At 38.2% G+C, this 21,823-nt stretch overlaps 1 protein-coding gene and 1 long non-coding RNA gene across 3 annotated transcripts; both read left to right on the top strand.

The window, feature by feature from the left end:
- The first annotated feature begins 59 nt into the window (after positions 1 to 59).
- Positions 60 to 19,642, top strand: C22H1orf159 (chromosome 22 C1orf159 homolog). 2 transcript variants are annotated; one of them, XM_058855422.1, is made up of 12 exons: positions 60 to 140; positions 1,273 to 1,377; positions 4,654 to 4,766; positions 5,216 to 5,306; positions 6,037 to 6,112; positions 6,599 to 6,682; positions 8,189 to 8,254; positions 10,342 to 10,476; positions 13,197 to 13,222; positions 14,376 to 14,406; positions 17,301 to 17,876; positions 17,939 to 19,642. In XM_058855422.1, exons 4-11 carry the CDS (start codon positions 5,235 to 5,237, stop codon positions 17,366 to 17,368), a joined length of 558 nt encoding a protein of 185 aa, XP_058711405.1. In that variant the 5' UTR covers positions 60 to 140; positions 1,273 to 1,377; positions 4,654 to 4,766; positions 5,216 to 5,234; the 3' UTR covers positions 17,369 to 17,876; positions 17,939 to 19,642. The 2 variants fall into 2 exon arrangements, with proteins under 2 accessions (XP_058711405.1, XP_058711404.1); XM_058855421.1 differs by having other exon boundaries at positions 61 to 140; positions 1,278 to 1,377.
- Positions 19,643 to 19,725: 83 nt separating this feature from the next.
- Positions 19,726 to 20,144, top strand: LOC131587214 (uncharacterized). The gene is made up of 3 exons (XR_009279325.1): positions 19,726 to 19,806; positions 19,900 to 20,023; positions 20,087 to 20,144. It is a non-coding gene; the product is annotated as an uncharacterized LOC131587214 (long non-coding RNA).
- Positions 20,145 to 21,823: the final 1,679 nt, after the last annotated feature.

Below are 21,823 nucleotides of genomic sequence, written 5' to 3' on the forward strand. Positions count from 1 at the left end.
CAAACGGCGCGGCGGGCGGCGGCCGCGGGACTACAACTCCCAGAGTGCCGTGGGGCACAGCGGGCAGGGCGCCGGTGGAGGGCGGGGGGTACGAACGGGAACCTCGGCGGTGCCGGGGGGATGCTCGGGGCTGCCCTCAGGTGAGGAGGAGGAGGAGGAAGCGGGAGGGGGAACGGGCGGCGACCCCCGGGGCGAGCGGCGAGCGCGGGGTGGGGCCCCATTGTTCGCGGAGAGCCGGGAGGGCAGCGTTTCCTCATGGATTCCCCGAGTTCTCCAGGGAAATCGGCACCAGGGGGGTCGGAGGGGTTTGGCTTTAGGATTTGAAATCGCCCCTTGTTCCTCCTCCTCGCCCGGCGCTTTTGGGGCCAGCGGGTTGCTGCTGTGTTTGGAAAGGAACCCTCTCCTTCTTATCCCACCCCCCGAAACTTTGGGTGCTTTATTTCCTAATAATTTAATTCGGTTGGAGACAATTTTTGCCAAGCTGAGCTTGTTGGGCTTGCGGGTATTTGGTGTTACTGTTCTGGTGTGTTTGTGGTGGCTAAGCTTCCCCAGATGCACAGCCCAAAAATAGGGATTTTAGTGCACCATTTAGGGGTGAAAACCCCCCAAACTGGCCATGGAAACATTGGGATTGTTGAGCCTGGAGAAGGGAAACTTTGCGGAGACCTCTCTGTGACCTTCCAGGAAAGATGGAAAAGGAATATCTCCAGGGGATGGAATGACAGGATAAGGGGGAAATTCCTTCCAAGTGCCAGGGAGTGGGTTTAGCTTGGATATTGGGAAGGAATTCCTTGCTGTGAGGATGCTGAGGCCCTGGCACTGGTTATTCCATGGATATCCCATCCCTGGAGTGTCCAAGGCCAGGCTGGACAGTGCCAGGTGGCCCTGCCGTGGCTGGGGCTAGCACTGAATGCCCTGAAATCCCCTCCGAGCCAACCCATTCCTTTATCCCATTCCCAAACCACTTCTCCCTGGAGAATATTCATTTCTCCTCCTGGCTTTCCATGCTGCAGCAAGGCTGGGAGAGCAGAAGGTGTCCCAGCAGTAAATATTCATGGCTGGTTGCTCCAGGCAGGTGTGGAGCAAAACACAAAGCCTGGCTTAAGGTGCCTGTGAGTGAACTGAGGTTTTAATTGCTGAGCGCTGGTACAAAACCCCAGCGTGGAAGGGCAGGACTGGAGCTCTGCTCAGAGCTGGAAAAACGAGTCCTCCTCCAGCTGGGATTGAGAAAAGATCGTTCAAACAAATCAACCCTTTCCGTGTCTCTGCCAGGGCAGGTGCGTTGTGCAACGGGGGATGAGCAGCAAAGCACGAGGCAAAGGCGTTGGCTGGAGGCTGGAAAAGGCACTCGGGACTCCAGGGAGCCTCCAGGGGCTGGTGAGTGGCATGGGCAGCCCTCAAAACCTGCTCTGCTCTGGCATTTCCATGTGTAAAACCCTGGCACTTTGCTCTGGTTTATCATTTCCATGTGTAAAACCCTGGCACTCTGCTCAGCTCTGGCATTTCCATGTGTAAAACCCTTTAATTCTGGTCTGGTTTGGCATTTCCATGTGTAAAACCCTTCCATTCTGCTCTGTTTTATGATTTCCATGTTAAAAACTCTTCCACTCTGGTCTGGTTTGGCATTTCCATGTTTAAACCCTGATACTCTGCCCTCAGTTTTGGCACTTCCATGTTTACAACTCTTCCATTCTGCTCTGGTTTATCATTTCCATGTTTAAAACCCTTCCATTCTTCTCTCAGTTTTATCATTTCACCTTTTAAAGTATTTTAATTCTTCTCTCAGTTTTGTCATTTCTGCTTTTAAAACCCTTCTATTCTGCTCTCAATTTTGTCATTTCTGCTTTTAAAACTCTGCCATTCTGCTCTCAGTTTTATAATTTCATTTTTTAAAACCCTTTCATTATTTTCTCAATTTTATCATTTCAAGTTTTCTTCTCAGTTTTATCATTTCAACTTTTCCAACCCTTTAATTCTGCTCTCAATTTTGTCATTTCACCTTTTAAAACCCTTTCATTCTGCTCTGTTTTGTCATTTCATTTTTTAAAACCCACACACTCTGCTCTGGTTTGGCATTTCCATGTTTAAAACTCTTCCATTCTGCTCTCAATTTTATAATTTCAATGTTTAAAACACTTTAATTCTTCTCTCAATTTTATCATTAACACCTTTTCCATCTTCTCTCTGTTTGATCATTTCCATGTTTAAAACCCTTCCATTCTGCTCTCAATTTCATCATTTCACCTTTTAAAACCTTTTAATTCTTCTCTCAGTTTTATCATTTCAAGTTTTCCAATCCTCTGGTTCTGCTCTCAGTTTTGTCATTTCCGTGTTTAAAACCCTTCCTTTCTGCTCTCAGTTTTTATAATTTCACCTTTTAAAACCCTTCCATTCTCCTCTCAGTTTTATTATTTCAATTTTTAAAACCCTTTAATTCTTCTCTCAATTTTATCATTAAAACCCTTTCTGTCTTCTCTCAATTTTATCATTTCAGCTTTTCTTCTCAGTTTTGTAATTTAACCTTTTAAAACCCTCTGGTTCTTCTCTCATCTTTATCATTTCACCTTTTAAAACTCTTTCATTCTTCTCTCTGTTTTATCATTTCAATGTTTAAAGTCCTCTGGTTCCACTCTCAATTTTATCATTTCACATTTTAAAACCCTTTAATTCAATTTTTTCATTTCCACTTCTAAAATCCTTTAGTTCTGCCCTCAATATTATCATTTCAGCTTTTAAAACCCTTTTATTTCTCTCTCAGTTTTATTATTTCAATATTTAAAACACTTTCATTCTTCTCTCAGTTTTTATAATTTCATTTTATCATTTTACCTTTTAAAAACCTTCAATTCTTCTCTCAGTTTTATCATTTCAACCTTTAAAACCTTCTGGTTCTGCTCTCATTTTTTTATTTCTCCTTTTAAAACTCTTCAGTTCTTCTCTCAATCTTATAATTCCAACTTTTAAAACCCTGTGGTTCTGCTCTCAGTTTTATTTCAGCTTCTCCAACCCTTCCATTTTATCAATTTTATAATTTCATTTTCTCATTTCAACTTTTAAAACCCTTCCTTTCTTCTCTCAATTTTACCATTTCACCTTCTTTTCTCAGTGTTACCATTTCAATTTTTATCATTTTCCATACTTTTATCATTTCAGCTCTTAAAACCTCTCTGATTTTCCTCTGTTTGATCATTTCTCCCTTTCCAACCCTTCCCAATTTCCCACCCAGATTTCCTCTCCCACTCCCTTTCCAAGCTCAGCCTCTCCTCAGCCTTGGTGGATCCCAAATCTCCTGAAGGTTTTTGGGATATTTTTTCCTCTCTAAATTTCAATTTCTGAGGTAAAACCCCGTCCATGGAGGCAGCTTTGGCCCAAAGGAGTTGTTCCTTCCCAGGCTGTGAGATCCTGCTTGGAATTCCAGTATTTTCTTCCACTGGCAGGAAAATCCTGAGGGGAAAATACTTTTTAATTGGGGCTGCAGTCTTTATAACTCCTTTTGTTTTTTCTCCAGAACCCACAGGGAAACAAACATGGAACAGACTTTTTTGGGAATTCTTTTGCTGTGGGATCCTGAGAGAAATTTGTGGGAAATTTGTGTGGGATGGGATGGGCTGGAGGGAATTTAATGCTCATCCAGTTCCATCTTGCACTATCCCGGGTTGTTCCAGCCTGGCTTTGGGCAATTCCAGGGATGGAGCAGCCACAAATTCCCTGGGAATTCCATCCCAAACCCAGGAATTCCATCCCAGCCCAAAGAATTCCATCCCAGCCCCTGACAGGGCAGAATTCCTTCCCAATTTCCCACCCAGATTTCCTCTCCCGCTCCCTTTCCAAGCTCGGCCTCTCCTCAGCCTTGGTGGATCCCGAATCTCCTGAAGGTTTTTGGGATATTTTTTCCTCTCTAAATTTCAATTTCTGAGGTAAAACCCCATCCTTGGAGGCAGCTTTGGCCCAAAGGAGTTGTTCCAGGCTGTGAGATCCTGCTTGGAATTCCAGTATTTTCTTCCACTAGCAGGAAAATCCTGAGGGGAAAATACTTTTTAATTCATATCTCCTTTTTAAAATAATTTTAATTTTATTTTAATTAATTTTAATTAAAAAAAATTTAAAATTAAGCAAAAATTAAGTAAAATAAAGTAAAAATATTTTTTAAAAATGAAGCCGAAATGAAGTAAAAAGAAAAGAATTTTAAAAATGAAGTTAAAATGTAGTAAAAATTAAAAATATTAAGCAGAAATGAAGTAAAAAGAAAGTAATTTTACAAATTAACTGGAAATCAAGTAAAAATCATTTAAAAATTAAGCAGAAATGAAGTAAAAAGGAAAATAATTTTACAAATTAACTAGAAATCAAGTAAAAATCATTTAAAAATTAAGCAGAAACAAAATAAAAAGGAAAATAATTTTTAAAATTAAATAAAAATAAAGTAACTTTAAAAAATTAATTAAAAAGGAAAGTAATTTTAATAATGAAGTAAAAATGAAGTAAAATAAAGTAAAAATAATTAAAAATATTAAACAGAAATGAAGTAAAAACAAAATAATTTTAAAAATTAAATAAAATTGGAGTAAAATTGGCTGCTGGAAATGAGAACACCGGAGCGGGACGGGCTCGGGATCAGCCCTGCGGCTCCTGAGGGATCCCGGTTTATTTTAGGGATGGGAATCCAGCCAGGAATGAGCTGATCGGGACCATCCTGTGCTTCCAAGTGGTTTTTCCACCTTAATTTTCCCTTTATTATGAGCTGCTCTTCACGGTTCCTGTTCTAGGTAAGGACAATCTGCTTTTTAAATAAGAATTTTATTTTAGTGTGGTTTATTTTTAATAAATAATCCTTCCTTACTTGTGCTTTTTGAGTCTTTGAAGCAGCAGGGATTGACAAAAATTCAGAATTTATAATATTGATAATTTAACTGAGAATGTAATTTTTTTATGTTTTTATATGTTTTATAGAAAAATTAATTCATATTTATTGTATTTTTATTGTTTTATAATAAATCATCTTTTTTCATGTGTTTTCTTACTTTGAATCAGCAGGTATTGACAAAAATCTCATTAATTGTTTAATTTTATTATATCTTATAATAAATAATTTTTCCTGTGTTTTCTGACTCTTCCCAGCCTTCTTTTTTCCCTCCCTTTTTTCCCCTTAACAAAGGGTAGCAGAATTCCGGTGCCATTAATAAATAATTTGAATTTATTCCCTATTTTTCTCCAGATCTGTGTTTTTCCTGGCAATGGAGGTGCCCTTTGTGCTTCTCCTAACCAGGCTTGTGGCAGAAGTTGCCGGAAAATCCACGGAAAATTCGGTGGGTTCTCCAGAAATTTTTCCTGTTCCAATCCAGATTATTTTATTTTGGTTTGGTTTGGTTTGTTTTATTTTATTTTTTATTTTATTTTTTATTTTATTTTTTATTTAATTTTTTAATTTAATTTTATTTTTTATTTTATTTTTATTTTATTTTTAGTTTTTTATTTTATTTATTTTTTATATATTTTTAATTTTTATTTATTTTTTATTTAATTTTTATTTTATTTTTCATTTTTTTCCTATTTTTTATTTTTTAACTTTTTCTATTTTTTAATTTTTAAATTTTTTTAATTCTTAATTTTTTTCATTTTTTCATTTTTCTTTATTTTATTATTTATTTTAAATTATTTTTTATTTTAAATTTGTTTTTTTTAATTTTTTACTTTATTTTAAATTTTCTCCTAGATTTTATTTTATTTTTTATTTTTTTATTTTATTTTGATTTGATTTTGATTTTATTTTGATTTGATCCCAGATTTTCTCTATTTTCATTTCTAAAATAAAAAAATTATCGATAAAACAAAAATAAAATTGTTTTATGAAAATAAAATCAATTCATAAAACAAAAAACAAAATTAAAAATAAACAAAGTTCTCTCCTTCTTGCTGGAAAAAAAATTCCAGTGGGTTTTAACGGAATTATCCTGAATTTCTGTGGAGATTTTTCCTTTGGTGGAGGCATTTTCCTCCCTGGCAAATGGGAATTTCCCTGGGAATTTCTCTCCTCAGGTGCCAGACCCGGAATGTTGTGTGGAAACGTTGGACTCCAACAGCTCCTGCCCGGTCACGCAGCAGTGCAGCCCAGGTAGGGAATTCCTTGGGAAAAATCCAGGGAATGTGGGACCGGAAAAGCCCTTAAGGATCAGTTATTCCATGGGCAGAGAGCAAGCTGGCCTTGGAGAATTCCAGGGAGAAAAAATTCCCGGATTTTTGTTCTTCCTTCTCTGTTTTTTTTCCTTTGTAAAGTTTTATTTTTCCTGGGAAATGGAAGAAACATTGGGAATAAAAACATTGGGAATAAATGCATTTGGAATAAAAACACAGGGAAAAGAAACACTGGGAAAAGAAACATTGGGAACAAACATTGGGAACACTGGGAATCCAAACTTTGGGAACAAACACTGGGAATACAAACCTTGGAAACAAATATTGGGAACAGACCCTCTTTCCTGTGGGCAAGGGCAATCAGGCGCCGTTCCTGCCCCCCAGAGCGAATTCCTGCAGTGTATCCCGGTAATTGTGGGAATTCCCGGGATGGGAATTGCCGGCTCAGCGCTCCCCTGTCCCGCAGGCTGCTACCGGCGCTGGGCCGAGGACGGGAGCAGCAGCTGCGTCCGCTGCCGCAACGGGAGCGACCTCGGCAACTGCAGCGCCTGTGAGTCCGGATCCCTTCATTCCCGTTCATTCCCGTTCATTCCCGTTCATTCAGCTCAGTCCTTCCTGTTAATTTCCATTAATTCAGCTCGGTCCATTCCCGTTCATTCAGCTCAGTCCTTCCCGTTCATTCAGCTCAGTCCTTCCCGTTCATTCCCGTTAATTCAGTTCAGTCCTTCCTGTTAATTTCTATTAATTCAGCTCAGTCCTTCCCGTTCGTTCCCGTTAATTCAGCTCAGTCCATTCCCATTAATTCAGCTCCGTCCATTCCCGTTAATTCCTCTTCATTCAGCTCAGTCCTTCCCGTTAATTCATCTCAGTCTTTCCCGTTAATTTCCGTTCGTTCAGCTCAGTCCATTCCCGTTCATTCCCATTAATTCATCTCAGTCTTTCCCGTTCATTCCCGTTAATTCATCTCAGTCTTTCCCGTTCATTCCCGTTAAATCATCTCAGTCCTTCCCGTTCATTCCCGTTAATTCAGCTCAGTCCTTCCCATTCATTCCTGTTAATTCATTTCAGTCCTTCCCGTTAATTCCCGTTAATACAGATCAGTTGTTCCCGTTAATTCATCCCAGTCCATTCCCATTAATTCCCATTAATTCATCTCAATCCATTCCCGTTAATTCCCATTAATTCAGATCAGTTGTTCCCGTTAATTCCCGTTAATTCATCGCAGTCCATTCCCGTTAATTCCCGTTAATTCATCACAGTCCATTCCCGTTAATTCCTGTTAATTCATTTCAGTCCATTCCCATTAATTCATCTCAATCCATTCCCGTTAATTCCTGCTAATTCATCTCAGTTGTTCCCATTAATTCCTCGTTCATTTCCATCCATTCCCGTTAATTCCCATTAATTCGTTTCCATCCATTCCCGTTAATTCCCATTAATTCATTTCAGCCCATTCCCGTTAATTCCCATTAATTCATCTCAGTCCATTCCCATTAATTCCCATTAATTCATCTCAGTCCATTCCCATTAATTCCCCTAGTTCATTTCATTCACATGACTTCCAACTAATTTACATAATTTTATTAATTAGTTATTAATCAATTACTGCAAAAACTCCTCAAAAGGGCAGCAAAAAATGGAGATTTTTGTCCCACGTATTTAATTTTAGTTTATTTAAATTTTTTAAAATTAATTTTATCTGTAATTAATTAGAATTATATTTTAATTAATTGTCAATGATTATTGCTGCAAGGTCTCCTCAAGAAAGGCAGCAAAAAATGGAGATTTTGTTAACCCTCATCCTTTAATTTTTGTTCATATTAATTTTGTAAATTAATTTTAATTTATCTGTAATTAATTATAATTATTTTTTAATTAATTGTCAGCGATTCCTGCACCAAAAACCCCAAAAAAGCAGCAGAAAATGGCGATTTTCCTCCCCCAGAATATCCAAACCTTTCCCAAAGGCAGCTTTGGGTGGGGAAAGTGAGAATTTGGGGCAATGTGCAGCCTTGGGCCGGGATGGAATTGGGGAAATTTGGGATTTTCCTTGCAGCTGGGAACCGAGGGATGAGCCCCGAGAGGAACGGGAGCGCGGCCACGGCCCTCGGCCACAGCTTCGGTGAGTCCAGGACTGCAGAGAGTGAGCGGAGGGGATAAAAACGGGATTGAATGGGTTAAAAATGGGTTAAAAATGGGACTGAACGGGTTAAAAATGGGACTGAATGGGTTAAAAATGGGTTAAAAATGGGACTGAATGGGTTAAAAATGGATTAAAAATGGGACTGAATGAGTTAAAAATGGGACTGAATGGGTTAAAAATGGGTTAAAAATGGGACTGAATGGGTTAAAAATGGGACTGAATGGGTTAAAAATGGGTTAAAAATGGGACTGAATGGGTTAAAAATGGGACTGAATGGGTTAAAAATGGGACTGAATGGGTTAAAAATGGGATTGAATTGGTGAAAATGGGTTAAAAATTGGACTGAATGGGTTAAAAATGGGATTGAATTGGTGAAAATAGGTCATAAATGGGATTGAAAGGGACTGAATGGGTTAAAATGGGACTGAATGGGTTAAAAATTCATTTAATTGGTGAAAATGGGTTAGAAATTGTATTGAATTGGTTAAATATAGATTGAATGGGTCAAAAATGGGTTAAAAATTGGACTGAATGGGTTAAAAATGGATTGAATTTGTTTTAGTTGGTTAAAATGGGATTGAATTGATGAAAATGGGTTAAAAATGGGATTGAATTAGTTAAAAATGGGATTGAATTGGTTAAAAATGGTTAAAATTGAGATTGAATTTGTTGAAATGGGTTAAAAATGGGATTGAATTGATTAAAAATGGATTTAATAGGTGAAAATGGGTTAGAAATGGGATTGAATTGGTTAAAAATTGAATAAAATTGGGATTTAATTGGTTAAAAATGGGATTGAATTGATGAAAATGGGTTAAAAATGGGATTGAATTGGTTAAAAATTGAATAAAATTGGGGTTGAATTGGTTAAAAATTGAATAAAATTGGGATTGAATTGGTTAAAAATGGTTAAAATTGAGATTGAATTTGTTAAAATGGGTTAAAAATGGGATTGAATGGGTTAAAAATGGATTTAATTGGTGAAAAGGGGTTAAAAATGGGATTGAATTGGTCAAAAATGGAATAAAATTGGGATTTAATTGGTTAAAAATGGATTGAATTGGTGAAAATGGGTTAAAAATGGGACTGAATTGGTAAAAAATGGGATTGAATGGGTTAAAAATGGGACTGAATGGGTTAAAATGGGTTAAAATGGATTGAATTTGTTAAAATGGGTTAAAAATGGGATTGAATTGGTGAAAAATGGGTTTTAAAAGAGATTTAATTGGTTAAAATGAGTTTAAAAAGGCATTTAATGAATTTAAAAAGTGATTTAATGAGTTAAAAATGGGATTGAATTGGTAAAATGAATTAAAATGGATTTAATGAGTTTTAAAAGGGCTTGTTAAAATGAGTTTAAAACATGATTTAATTTTTCCAGATGAGTTAAAAAAGGGATTTAATGAGTTTAAAAGTGATTGAATTTGTTAAAATGAGTTTCAAAAGTGATTGAACTGGTTACAATGGGTTTAAAAAGGGATTTAATGAGTTTAAAACAGATTTAATTTGATAAAACAAGTCAAAAAATGGATTTAAGGAGTTTTAAGTGTGACTGAATTTGTTAAAATTGGTTAAAAATTGGATTTAATGAGTTTAAAAGGGACTTAATTTGTTAGAATTAGTTTAAAAATTGATTTAATGAGTTTATAAAGGGATTTAATGAGTTTAAAAAGTTATTTAATTTGTTAAAATGAGTTAAAAAATTGATTTAATCAGTTAAAAAATGGATTTAATGAGTTTAAAACAAGTCAAAAAATGGATTTAAGGAGTTTTAAGTGACTGAATTTGTTAAAATGAGTTCCAAAAGGGATTTAATTTGTTAAAATGAGGTAAAAATTTGATTTAATGAGTTTAAAAAGCGATTTAATGAGTTTAAAAGCGATTTAATGAGTAAAAGAAATTAATTTAATGAGCTTAATAAATGATTGAATTTATCATATGATTGAACACTTACCCAACAACACCCAAAAATCCATAATTTTCTCATTATTTTGATTTAATCCTTCGATGAAAAGCGATTTTTGGCGCAGAGCAGATTTTTTATTTTGATAATTTTGTATTTCCAGGGGGCCCAGAAGTCGCCGCTTCCCTGATTTTGGGGACGTTTTTCCTCAGTTTATTCCTCATCCTCTCGGTGGCTTCGTTTTTCTACCTCAAACGAACCAACAAACTCCCAAAGGTTTTCTACAGGAGGAACAAAGGTAAAAAAAAACCCTTAATTATCCATTCCTTAATGAACCTCGCTCTGCTAATTGATTGAAATGGGAATTGAAACCTAAAAATTCCCATTTTGTGCCAAGGAATTCCCATTTTGTGGAGAAAATTCCCATTTTGGGCTCATAAATCTCCGTTTTGTGGAGAAAATTCTCATTTTGCGCCAATAAATTCCCATTTTGAGCTCCTAAATCCCCATCTTGTGGAGAAAATTCTCATTTTGTGCCAATAAATTCCAATTTTGTGAAGAAAATTCTCATTTTGTGCCAATAAATTCCCATTTTGAGCTCCTAAATCCCCATCTTGTGGAGAAAATTCTCATTTTGTGCCAATAAATTCCAATTTTTTGAAGAAAATTCTCATTTTGTGCCAAGAAATTCCCATTTTGAGCTCCTAAATCCCCGTTTTGTGGAGAAAATTCTCATTTTGTGCCAATGAATGCTGGATTTGTGGAGAAAAAAATCCCTATTTTGTGCCAATAAATTCCAATTCTGTGGAGAAAATCCCCATTTTGTGCCAATGAATTCCAATATTGTGGAGAAAATTCCCATTTTGAGCTCCTAAATCTCCATTTTGTGGAGAAAATTCTCATTTTGTGCCAATAAATTCCCATTTTGAGCTCCTAAATCCCCATCTTGTGGAGAAAATTCTCATTTTGTGCCAAGAAATTCCAATTTTTTGAAGAAAATTCTCATTTTGTGCCAAGAAATTCCCATTTTGAGCTCCTAAATCCCCATCTTGTGGAGAAAATTCTCATTTTGTGCCAATGAATGCTGGATTTGTGGAGAAAAAATCCCTATTTTGTGCCAATAAATTCCAATTCTGTGGAGAAAATCCCCATTTTGTGCCAAGAAATTCCCATTTTGAGCTCCTAAATCTCCGTTTTGTGGAGAAAATTCTCATTTTGTGCCAAGAAATTCCCATTTTGAGCTCATAAATCCCCGTTTTGTGGAGAAAATTCTCATTTTGTGCCAATGAATTCCAATTTTGTGGAGAAAAATCCCTATTTTGTGCCAATAAACTCCAATTTTGTGCCAAGAAATTCCCATTTTGAGCTCATAAATCCTCATTTTGTAGAGAAAATTCTCATTTTGTGCCAATGAATTCCCAATTTGTGGAGGAAATTCCCATTTTTGGCTGCCAAATCCCCAATTTTGTAGAGAAAATTCCCATTTTGAGCTCATAAATCCCCGTTTTGTAGAGAAAATTCTCATTTTGTGCCAATAAATTCCAATTTTCTGGAGGGAATTCCTATTTTGAGCTCATAAATCCCTATTTTGTGAGGAAATTCCAATTTTGTACCAGTAAATTCTAATTTTGTGAAGAAAATCCCCATTTTATGCCAATAAAATCCCATTTTGTGGAGAAAATTCCTATTTTGTGCTGCTGAATTCCCTTTCTTGGAGGAAATTCCCTTTTTTTAGAGAAAATTCCAATTTTGTGCCAAGAAATTCCCATTTTTGAGCTCATAAATCCCCGTCTTGTGGAGAAAATTCTCATTTTGGGCTGCTAAATCCCCAATTTTGTGGAGAAAATTCCCATTTTGTACCAATAACTTCCAATATTGTGAAGAAAATTCTCATTTTGATCTCATAAATCCCCAATTTTGTGGAGAAAATCCCCAATTCGTGCCAATAAATTCCCATTTTGAGCTCATAAATCCCCGTTTTGTGGAGAAAATTCCCATTTTGTACCAATAAATTCCCATTTTGTGCTGCTGAATTCCCTTTTTTTGGATGAAATTCCCATTTTGTGCTGATAAATTGCCCATTATGAGGAGAAAATCCCAATTTTGTGGAGGAAATTCCAATTTTGTGCCAATAAATTCTAATTTTGTGGAGAAAATCCCCATTTTATGCCAATAAAGTCCCATTTTGTAGAGAGAAATTCTCGTTTTGGGCTGTTTAAAACCCAAATTTGTTGAGAAAATTTCCTGTTTTGTGGAGAAAATTCCCATTTTGAACTCATAAATCCCCATTATGTGGAGAAAATCCCTATTTTGTGCCCATAAATTCCAATTTTGTGCCAAGAAATTCCCATTTTGAGCTCATAAATCCCCGTTTTGTGGAGAAAATTCTCATTTTGTGCCAATAAATTCCAATTTTATGGAGAAAATTCTCATTTTGTGCCAATAAATTCCAATTTTGTGGAGAAAATTCTCGTTTTGTGGAGAAAATTCCCGATTTGTGCCAATGAATTCCTATTTTGTGCTGCTGAATTCCCTTTTTTGGATGAAATTCCCATTTTGTGCTGACAAATTGCCCATTTAGAGGAGAAAATTTCCCATTTTGTGGAGGAAATTCCAATTTTGTGCCAGTAAATTCTAATTTTGTGAAGAAAATCCCAATTTTATGCCAATAAAATCCCATTTTGTGGAGAAAATTCCCATTTTGTGCCAAGAAATTCCCATTTTTATGGAGGAAATTCCCATTTTGTGCCAAGAAATTCCCATTTTTGAGCTCATAAATCCCAGTTTTGTTGAGAAAATTCCCATTTTGTGCCAAGAAATTCTCCAGTCTTAAGGATCCTCCACCCAGTTTATTCCCCCAAAGGGAATTTTGGAATATTTTGGTTGGATTTTGGGACAAAATTCCTTTTTTAACAATAAAATTATTCCTTCCATGGCTGTGTTTTTGGAAAACGAACAATTCTGGCCTTGAAATTAATGAAGATAATCTTAATTAATCTCTTTTTTTTTCTCTTTTAGCATCTGTTCTCCAGCCCAGTGAAACTGTGAGTGAATTCTGCTTTTATAGGCACATGAAATTAACAATAATTCCCTTTTTAATTAACCTTAATTCCCATTTTAATTAACAATAATTCTCTTTTTAATTAACAATAATTCCCATTTTAATTAACAAAATTGAAACTTTATTAAGCAACTCCTTAATGAATGAGACTGAAAAAAATCCAAGATGTTTTGAGGTTCTTTGGATCCAAATTGGGACAAAAATGGAAAAATCAAGGTTTTTTTCCAAGAAAAAAACTGTACACAGTGAAAATTCGAGGAATCCTAAAAAAATCCTGATTTTTTTTTTATGGAAAAACTGTAATAAAGTTTTTATTTCCAAATGAATATTACTGGAATCCTAAAAAATTCCAGGATTTTTTAAGTAAAAATGGTTAAAAAGTGCTTTTTTTTACCTGGATTTTATTAGAATCCTAAAAAATTCCAAGATTTTTAAGGAAAAACTGTTTTAAAAGTGCTTTTTTTGATATAAATATCATTGGAATCCTAAAAAAATCCAGGATTTTTATGGAAAAACTGTTGAAAAGTGCTTTTTTTGGACATGGATACTATTGGAATTGTAAAAAATTCCTGGATTTTTAAGGAAAAACTGTTTAAAAGGTACTTTTTTTGACCTTATATTATTTGGATTCTAAAAACTTCCTGGATTATGTTTAAAAAGTGCTTTTTTTGGACATAAATATCGTTGGAATCCTAAAAAAATCCAGGATTTTTATAGAAAAATGGTTGAAAAGTGCTTTTTTTAACATGGATACTATTGGAATTGTAAAAAATTCCTGGATTTTTAAGGAAAAACTGTTTAAAAGGTACTTTTTTTGACCTGGATATTATTTGGATTCTAAAAAATTCCTGGATTCTTAAGGAAAAACTGTTGAAAAGTGCTTTTTTTGACATAAATACCATTGGAATCCTAAAAGAAATCCTGGATTTTTAAGGAAAAACTGTTTAAAAGGTACTTTTTTTGACCTGGATATTATTTGGATTCTAAAAAATTCCTGGATTCTTAAGGAAAAACTGTTGAAAAGTGCTTTTTTTGACATAAATACCATTGGAATCCTAAAAAAATCCTGGATTTTTAAGGAAAAACAGTTAAGAAATGCATTTTTTTGACTTTATTTTCCTTCTCCTGCTCCACAGGCATCCATGATCCCTCCTCCAACTTCTTCAGGTGAGGAAATCTCCCCTGGAATCTGCTAAAAATAAATGGAAAATCCCAAAAATTCTCAGGATAAAGCCTGGAATGTGTGCAGGGAAGAGAAACCCCATGGAATTTACTTTTTCCCGTGGGATTCATTGCTTTAATTCACACAGGCCAAAATACCACGGGAATTTTGGGGTGGAAAACGGATATTGGGGTTTGGGGTTGGGTTTTGTGGGGTTGGCTTTGGAGGTTTGGGTGTTTGGGTTTAATTTTAATTAAACTTCATTAAATTAAATTTTAATCGGTTTAATTTGGGGGTTGGGGGTTTAGATTTGGGGTTGGAGGTTTGGGTTTTGGGGGTTTAAATTTGGGGTTGGGGTTGAGTTTTGTGGGTTTGGGTTTTGGGGTTTAAGTTTGGGTTTGGGGTTGGGTTTGTGGGTTTAGATTTGGTGTTGGAGGTTTGGGTTTTGGGGGTTTAAATTTGGGGTTGGGGTTGAGTTTTGTGGGTTTGGGTTTTGGGGTTTAAGTTTGGGTTTGGGGTTGGGTTTGTGGGTTTAGATTTGGTGTTGGAGGTTTGGGTTTTGGGGGTTTAAATTTGGGGTTGGGGTTGAGTTTGTGGGTTTGGGTTTGTGGGTTTCATTTTGGTTTTGGGGTTGGGTTTGTGGGTTTGGGTTTTGGGGTTTCATTTTGGTTTTGTGCTTGGGTTTTGTGGGTTTAGATTTGGGTTTGGAGGTTTGGGTTTTGGGGTTTTAAATTTGGGGTTGCATTTTCTGGGGGTTGGGTTTGTGGGTTTGGGTTTGTGGGTTTAGGTTTGGGTTTGGAGGTTTTAGGTTTGGTTTTGGGGTTGGGTTTTGTGGGGTTTGAGTTTTGTGGGGTTTGGGTTTGTGGGTTTAGGTTTAGGGGTTTGGTTTAGGTTTGGGTTTGGAAAATTTGAGTTTGATTTTGCGGTTGGGTTTTGTGGGATTTGGGTTTTGGGGGTTTGGGTTTTGGGGTTTAATTTTGGTTTTGTGCTTGGGTTTTGTGGGTTTAGATTTAGGTTTGGAGGTTTGGGTTTTGGGGGTTTATAATTGGGGTTGAGTTTTGTGGGGTTTGGGTTTGTGGGTTTAGGTTTGGGTTTGTGGTTGAGTCTTGTGGGTTTTGGGGTTGGGTTTGTGGGCTTAGGTTCGGGTTTGGAGGTTTTATGTTTGGTTTTGGGCTTGGGTTTTGTGAGGTTTGGTTTTGTGGGGTTTGGGTTTGTGGGTTTCATTTTGGTTTTGGGATGGAGTTTGTGGGTTTAGGTTTGGGGTTTGGGTTTTTGGTTGAGTTTTGTGGGGTTTGAGTTTTGTGGGGTTTGGGTTTGTGGGTTTAGGTTTGGGAGTTGGGTTTTGGATTATTTAGGTTTGGTTTTGTGGGTTTAGGTTTGGGTTTGGAAGTTTTGGGTTTGATTTTGCAGTTGGGTTTTATGGGGTTTGGTTTTTGGGGGTTTCATTTTGGTTTTGGGGTTGAGTTTGTGGTTGAGTTTTGTGGGTTTGGGTTTGGAGGTTTGGGTTTTGGGGTTTAAATTTGGAGTTGGGTTTTGTGGGGTTTGGGTTTGTGGGTTTCATTTTGGTTTTGGGGTTGGGTTTGTGGGTTTAGGTTTGGGTTTGGAGGTTTTAGGTTTGGTTTTGGGGTTGGGTTTTGTGGAGTTTGAGTTTTGTGGGGTTTGGGTTTGTGGGGTTTGGTTTTGTGGGTTTAGGTTTGGGTTTGGAGGTTTGGGTTTGGGGGTTTAAATTTGGGGTTGGGTTTTGTGGGGTTTGGGTTTGTGGGTTTAGGTTTGGAGGTTTTAGGTTTGGGTTTGGAGGTTTTAGGTTTGGTTTTGGGGTTGGGTTTTGTGGAGTTTGAGTTTTGTGGGGTTTGGGTTTGTGGGGTTTGGTTTTGTGGGTTTAGGTTTGGGTTTGGAAAATTTGAGTTTGATTTTGCGGTTGGGTTTTGTGGGGTTTGGGTTTTGGAGGTTTGGGTTTTGGGGTTTAATTTTGGTTTTGTGCTTGGGTTTTGTGGGTTTAGATTTGGGTTTGGAGGTTTGGGTTTGGGGGTTTAAATTTGGGGTTGGGTTTTGTGGGGTTTGGGTTTGTGGGTTTAGGTTTGGAGGTTTTAGGTTTGGGTTTGGAGGTTTTAGGTTTGGTTTTGGGGTTGGGTTTTGTGGGGTTTGAGTTTTGTGGGGTTTGAGTTTTGTGGGGTTGGGTTTGAAGGTTTGGGTTTTGGGGTTAATTTTGGTTTTGTGGGTTTAGATTTGGGGTTTAAATTTGGGGTTGGGTTTTGTGGGGTTTGGGTTTGTGGGTTTAGGTTTGTGTTTGTGGTTGAGTTTTATGGAGTTTGGGGTTGGGTTTTGTGGGTTTTGAGGGTTTAATTTTGCTTTTGGTGTTGAGTTTGTGGGTTTGGGTTTGTGGTTGGGTCTTGTGGGGTTTGGGTTTTTTGGGTTTAATTTCGGGTTTGGGTTTGGTTTTGGGTTTAATTTTGGGTTTGGATTTCAGGTTTTTGGGTTTGGGGTTTTTGGGTTTCATTTTGAGGTTTGGATTTCAGTGTTTGGGTTTCATTTTGGGTTTGGGTTTTTGGGTTTGGGGTTTTTGGGTTTCATTTTGGGGTTTGGATTTCAGTGTTTGGGTTTAATTTTGGGATTGGGTTTGATTTTGGGTTTAATTTGGGGTTTGTGGCTTTACATTTGGGGGCTGAATTTTGTTGATTTAGGTTTAACTTTGACCTTAAACTTCCCCAAAAATCCCCAAACCCCCCTTGGGCAGCAACCCCCCCTTCCACCTCCTCGTCCCTTTGGGAATTGCGGGATTTGTGGGATTTGCGGGATTTGTGGGATTTGTGGGAATTGCGGGAATTGCGGGATTTGTGGGATTTGTGGGAATTGTGGGATTTGTGGGAATTGCGGGATTTGTGGGATTTGTTCCCGGCAGTGCGGAAGCCGCGCTATGAGCGCCGCGAGCGCTCCGGCCCCGCCGACAGCCGCGTCAGCCACGTCTGAGCCCTGAATCCCGGGAATCCTGGGAATCCTGGGAACCCCGGGAAGCCGCCGCTCCCTCGGGAAGCCGAAGGGTTTGGGCCAAACCCACCCGGGGACTCCAGAGGCTCCTGGTCCCGCTCCGGAGGATGGGACAGAATTCCTGAGGAACTGGGCGGATCTTTCCTCTTCTCGAAGAATTCCTGAGGAGTTTCCAGGACTGGAGAGGAGAATCCTTAAGGAATCTTGGTGCCTTTTCCTGTGTGGGGAGGATCTTTAAGGAACTGGGGAGAATCCTTGGGGAATTTGGGGAGAATCCTTGGGGAATTTTGGGACAATCCTTAAGGAATTTCAAAGACTTGTGAGGAGAATCCTTAGGGAATTTGGAGGAATTTCCCTGTGTGGGGAGAATCCTTAAAGAATTTGGGGAGGATCCTTTGGGAATTTGGGGAGAATCCTTGGGGCATTTGGGGTCTTTGTTTGGGGAGAATCCTTCTGGAATTTGAGGAGGATCCTTTGGGAATTTGGGAGAGTTTCCCTGTTCGGGGAGGATCCTTGGGGAATTTGGGGAGGATCCTTTGGGAATTTGGGGAGAATCCTTGGGGGATTCAGGGCCTTTCCCTGGGATGTGACCCCAGGAGGAGCCGGCAGCGCTGCAGGCCCTGAAATCCTGGGATTCCTGGGATCCATCCCGGGATGGAGACTTGGCCGAGGGATCCCTCAAGCGCCGCTGCTTCCACCTGGGACAGTGATGGATGGATTGATTGATTGATTGATTGATTGATGATGCTGATTGATTATGAATAATTAATTATGGATTATGCCAATAATTGGGATGCAGAATCCTTCGGAAGCGAATCCCGGCCCGTCCTCAGCTCCCAGTTCCACCTGGGGGCGTTTCCCGATCTTGGTGCTCAGTCCAGGCCTGATCCCAAACCTGGGAATGTTTTTTGGGAATTTTTCCAGCTGAATCCTTGGATAAAGTGTTCTCCAAGGATTATCCCTGCTGCCTGCATTCCGTGTGGAAAGGAGACAATTCCTGCATTGGAGCAGCCAGGGATTTTTGGGATGAGCCAGAGGCGTTGGGGCAACTCCTGCTGGTGGAAAAATGGGATTTGGTTTTGGGAAATCCCTGGAATTGGCAGGGCATTCCCAACTTCCAGAGGCATTCCCGACTTCCAGAGGCATTCCTGAATTCCAAGCACCAGCCTCCACATCTCCCATGGATCTTCTTCCTGCCTGAGGAATTTTGGGAAGATGAAATAACTGGAAAAGGAGGTTTTTTTCCTCCTCCTCCAACTTTTCCATCCAAGCCTGAGGATCCTAAATCCATGGAAAAGTCACCGTCAGCCCCTGGAATTCCCACTTGGAGCATTCCCAGCTCCTCGTGCTGCTCCCAAAGGAATTCCTTGGGATGCCCAACATTCCCTGGCAGCGATGGCCGTGGGGCCGTTGGTTCTCCCTTTTCCCAAAGGTTTTTTTTGGGGGGAAAATGAGAACAAAACTCTTGGATCTGCCTCCCCCACGGAGAATCCCCGTTCCCTGGGGTTCAGACTTCCCAAGAGGAGAATTTGGGATGGGAAGAAATCCATTTATCCCATGGAATAATCCCGTTTTTCTGGGAATTTCGGGGCAACTGGATTCACTTTGATCTCCTGAAAAAATGAGATTTTTGTGGAGTTTTCAGGGAAAAAACCCAAATCACGTGCCAAAAAACCCCTGGAATTCCAGCTTTTTCCTCTTTATTATGATAAAGAAACCGGTTTTCCTTCTGGCCAAGGAATTCCAGCTGGAACCTTTCCCATGTTTTGGAGGATTTGGGAAATTCCAACTTGGAATTTGGATCATTTCCATTTTTTTGTGCTGCTGAGATTTTGATTTTTTTCTTCCTTTCGAGAGCAGAAATCCTGTCTAGAGCTTTTCTCCTGGAATTTCTCCTGGAATTTCTCCTGGAATTTCTCCTGGAATTTCTCCGAATTCCTGAGGATTTTTTGAATTCCAAAGAGGAAAAAAAAAAAAGGAGGAACTATGCAAATAATTCCAAGGAATTGCACCTCTGGAGCTGGGAATTTCTTGGTGTTAATTCCTGTCCTGCTTAATCACTAACATTTAATTTATGGAAGGATCAGCTCCTTCTTCCGTCCCTTCTCGTCTGGGATTTGGTTCCGTTGTATAAAACCAGAATTTTGACATTAAAAACCGGATTTGTGGCATTAAAAACGGAAAACTTGGATTTCTGGAATTAAAAGTCTAAAAATCAGATTCTGTGTCGAGTTAAAATTGAGTTTTTTCTCTGTGACTTTTACCCAGGAAATGTTAAAATGTGAAAACCCCAAGGTTTTTATTCAGAAAACATTAAAATCCCAAGGTTTTTATCCAGGAAATGTTAAAATCCCACAGCTTTTATCCAAAAAATGTGAAAATACCAAGGTTTCTTATCCAGAAAATATTAAAATCCCAAGGTTTTAATCAAAAAAATATGAAAATTACAAGGTTTTTACTCAAGGAAACATTAAAATCCTGAAGTTTTTTCCGAAAAACTTGAGAATCCCAAGGTTTTAATCAAAAAAATGTGGAAATCCCAAGGTTTTAACCAAAAAAATGTGAAAATTCCAAGGTTTTTATCCAGAAAAAGTGAAAATCCCAAGGGTTTTACCCAGAAAATGTTAAAATACCAAAGTTTTTATCCAAAATACTTGAAAATCCCAAGGCTTTTTATCCAGAAAATGTGAAAATCCCAAGATTTTTACCCAGAAAAATCCGAAATCCCACGGTTTTTAACCGGAACATTTGCAAATCCCAAGATTTTTGCTCATTTGTTTCAGCTTTGTCACCGTTGTGAACGCGCGGCTGGGGCTGGGCTTTGGGGTTTGTGGGGTTGGGCTTTGGGATTAGGATTTGGGGTCAGTTTTGTGGGGTTTGGGGTTGGGGTTTTTGGGGTTGGGGTTTAGTTTGGAGTTTTGTGGGTTTAGTTTGGGATTTGGGATTAAGGTTGGGTTTTATGGGTTTGGGGTTGGGTTTTGTAGGAGTGGGGTTTGGTTTTGTGGGTTTGGATTTGGTTTTGTGGGTTTAGTTTTGGGTTTGGGGCTTTGTTTTGTGGGTTTGGGGTTGGTTTGTTGGTTTTGTGGGTTTAGTTTTAGGTTTGGGATTAAAGTTGGGTTTTGTGGGTTTAGTTTTGGGTTTGGGGTTTGGTTTAGTGGGTTTGGGTTTGAGATTAAGGTTGTGTTTGTGGGTTTAGTTTGTGGGTTTTTGGGTTCGGGTTTGGTTTTGTGGGTTTGGTTTTTGGGTTTAATTTTAGGTTTGGGATTAAGGTTGGGTTTGTGGGTTTGGAGTTTGGCGCTTTGTTTTGTGGGTTTAGTTTTGGGGTTTGGTTTTGTGGGTTTGGGGTTGACTTTGGGGGGTTTGGGGTTGAGCTTTGTGGGTTTCATTTTGGTTTTCTGGGTTTATTTTGGGTTTGGTGTTGAATTTTGTGGGGTTTATGGGCTTGGAATTTGAGTTGGGTGGGTTCAGATTTGGATTTGGGGTTAAGGTTTGGGTTTGTGGGTTTAATTTGGGGTTTTGTGGTTGAATTTTGTGGGTTTAGTTTTGGTTTTGTGGGTTGAGTTTGGGTTTGGGATTACAGTTTAAGTTTTGGGGTTGAGCTTTGGGTTTGGGATTAAGGTTTGGGTTTTATGGGTTTAAATTTGGGTTTTGGGGTTGAATTTTGTGGGTTTCATTTTGAGTTTCCTGGGATTTGGGTTTGGGTTCTGTTCCCTCTGCGCTGTCTGAGCCCATTCCCGGGTGCTGCTTTGGGCTGGGAACACCGGAATTCCACTTTCCAACGGCTGCGGATCCCCAAAACTCCTGGATTTGGATCCTTGGAATCGGGGTCAAAATCAAGAGATTATGACTTTTCAGGGTTTGGAGCTTTTTTTGTGGGGTTTGGGGCCTTTTTTGGAGTTTTGAGTTTTATTTTAGTTTATTTTATTGTTTTTATTTTATTTTTCTTTTATTATTTTTATTATTATTTATTTTTTTATTTTATTTTTTTGTCAAAAACTTCCCAGCTTGATTGGAAAATAAAACAGGATAACAAGGCGGGAAAAAAAAAGTTGGAAAAATCCAATTCCAAGCCTGTGCTGCCCCTCAGGGAGAGCCGAGCATCTTCTTTTTGGAGATTCCTGTGGAATTCCATGGATTATCCCCATTCCTTAAGGAATTCCATGGATTATCTGTATTCCTTAAGGAATTCCATTGATTTATCCCCATTCCTTAAGGAATTCCATGGATTTATCCCAATTCCTTAAGGAATTCCCTGGATTTATCCCAATTCCTTAAGGAATTCCATGGAATATCCCCATTCTTTAAGGAATTCCATGGATTTATCCCCATTCTTTAAGGAATTCCATGGATGATCCCCACTCCTTAAGGAATTCCATGGATTTATCCCAATTCCTTAAGGAATTCCATGGATTATCCCCATTCTTTAAGGAATTCCAT

The sequence above is a fragment of the Poecile atricapillus genome, chromosome 22 (genome assembly GCF_030490865.1).
Source record: "Poecile atricapillus isolate bPoeAtr1 chromosome 22, bPoeAtr1.hap1, whole genome shotgun sequence".
Taxonomy (NCBI): domain Eukaryota; kingdom Metazoa; phylum Chordata; class Aves; order Passeriformes; family Paridae; genus Poecile; species Poecile atricapillus.

Coding starts and splice junctions, on each gene's coding strand:
- C22H1orf159 (XM_058855422.1), top strand. CDS start 5,235: ATGGAGGTGCCCTTTGTGCTTCTCCTAACCAGGCTTGTGGCAGAAGTT. Junction 5,307..6,036: donor GAAAATCCACGGAAAATTCG/GTGGGTTCTCCA, acceptor TTCTCTCCTCAG/GTGCCAGACCCGGAATGTTG. Junction 13,223..14,375: donor TTCTCCAGCCCAGTGAAACT/GTGAGTGAATTC, acceptor CCTGCTCCACAG/GCATCCATGATCCCTCCTCC.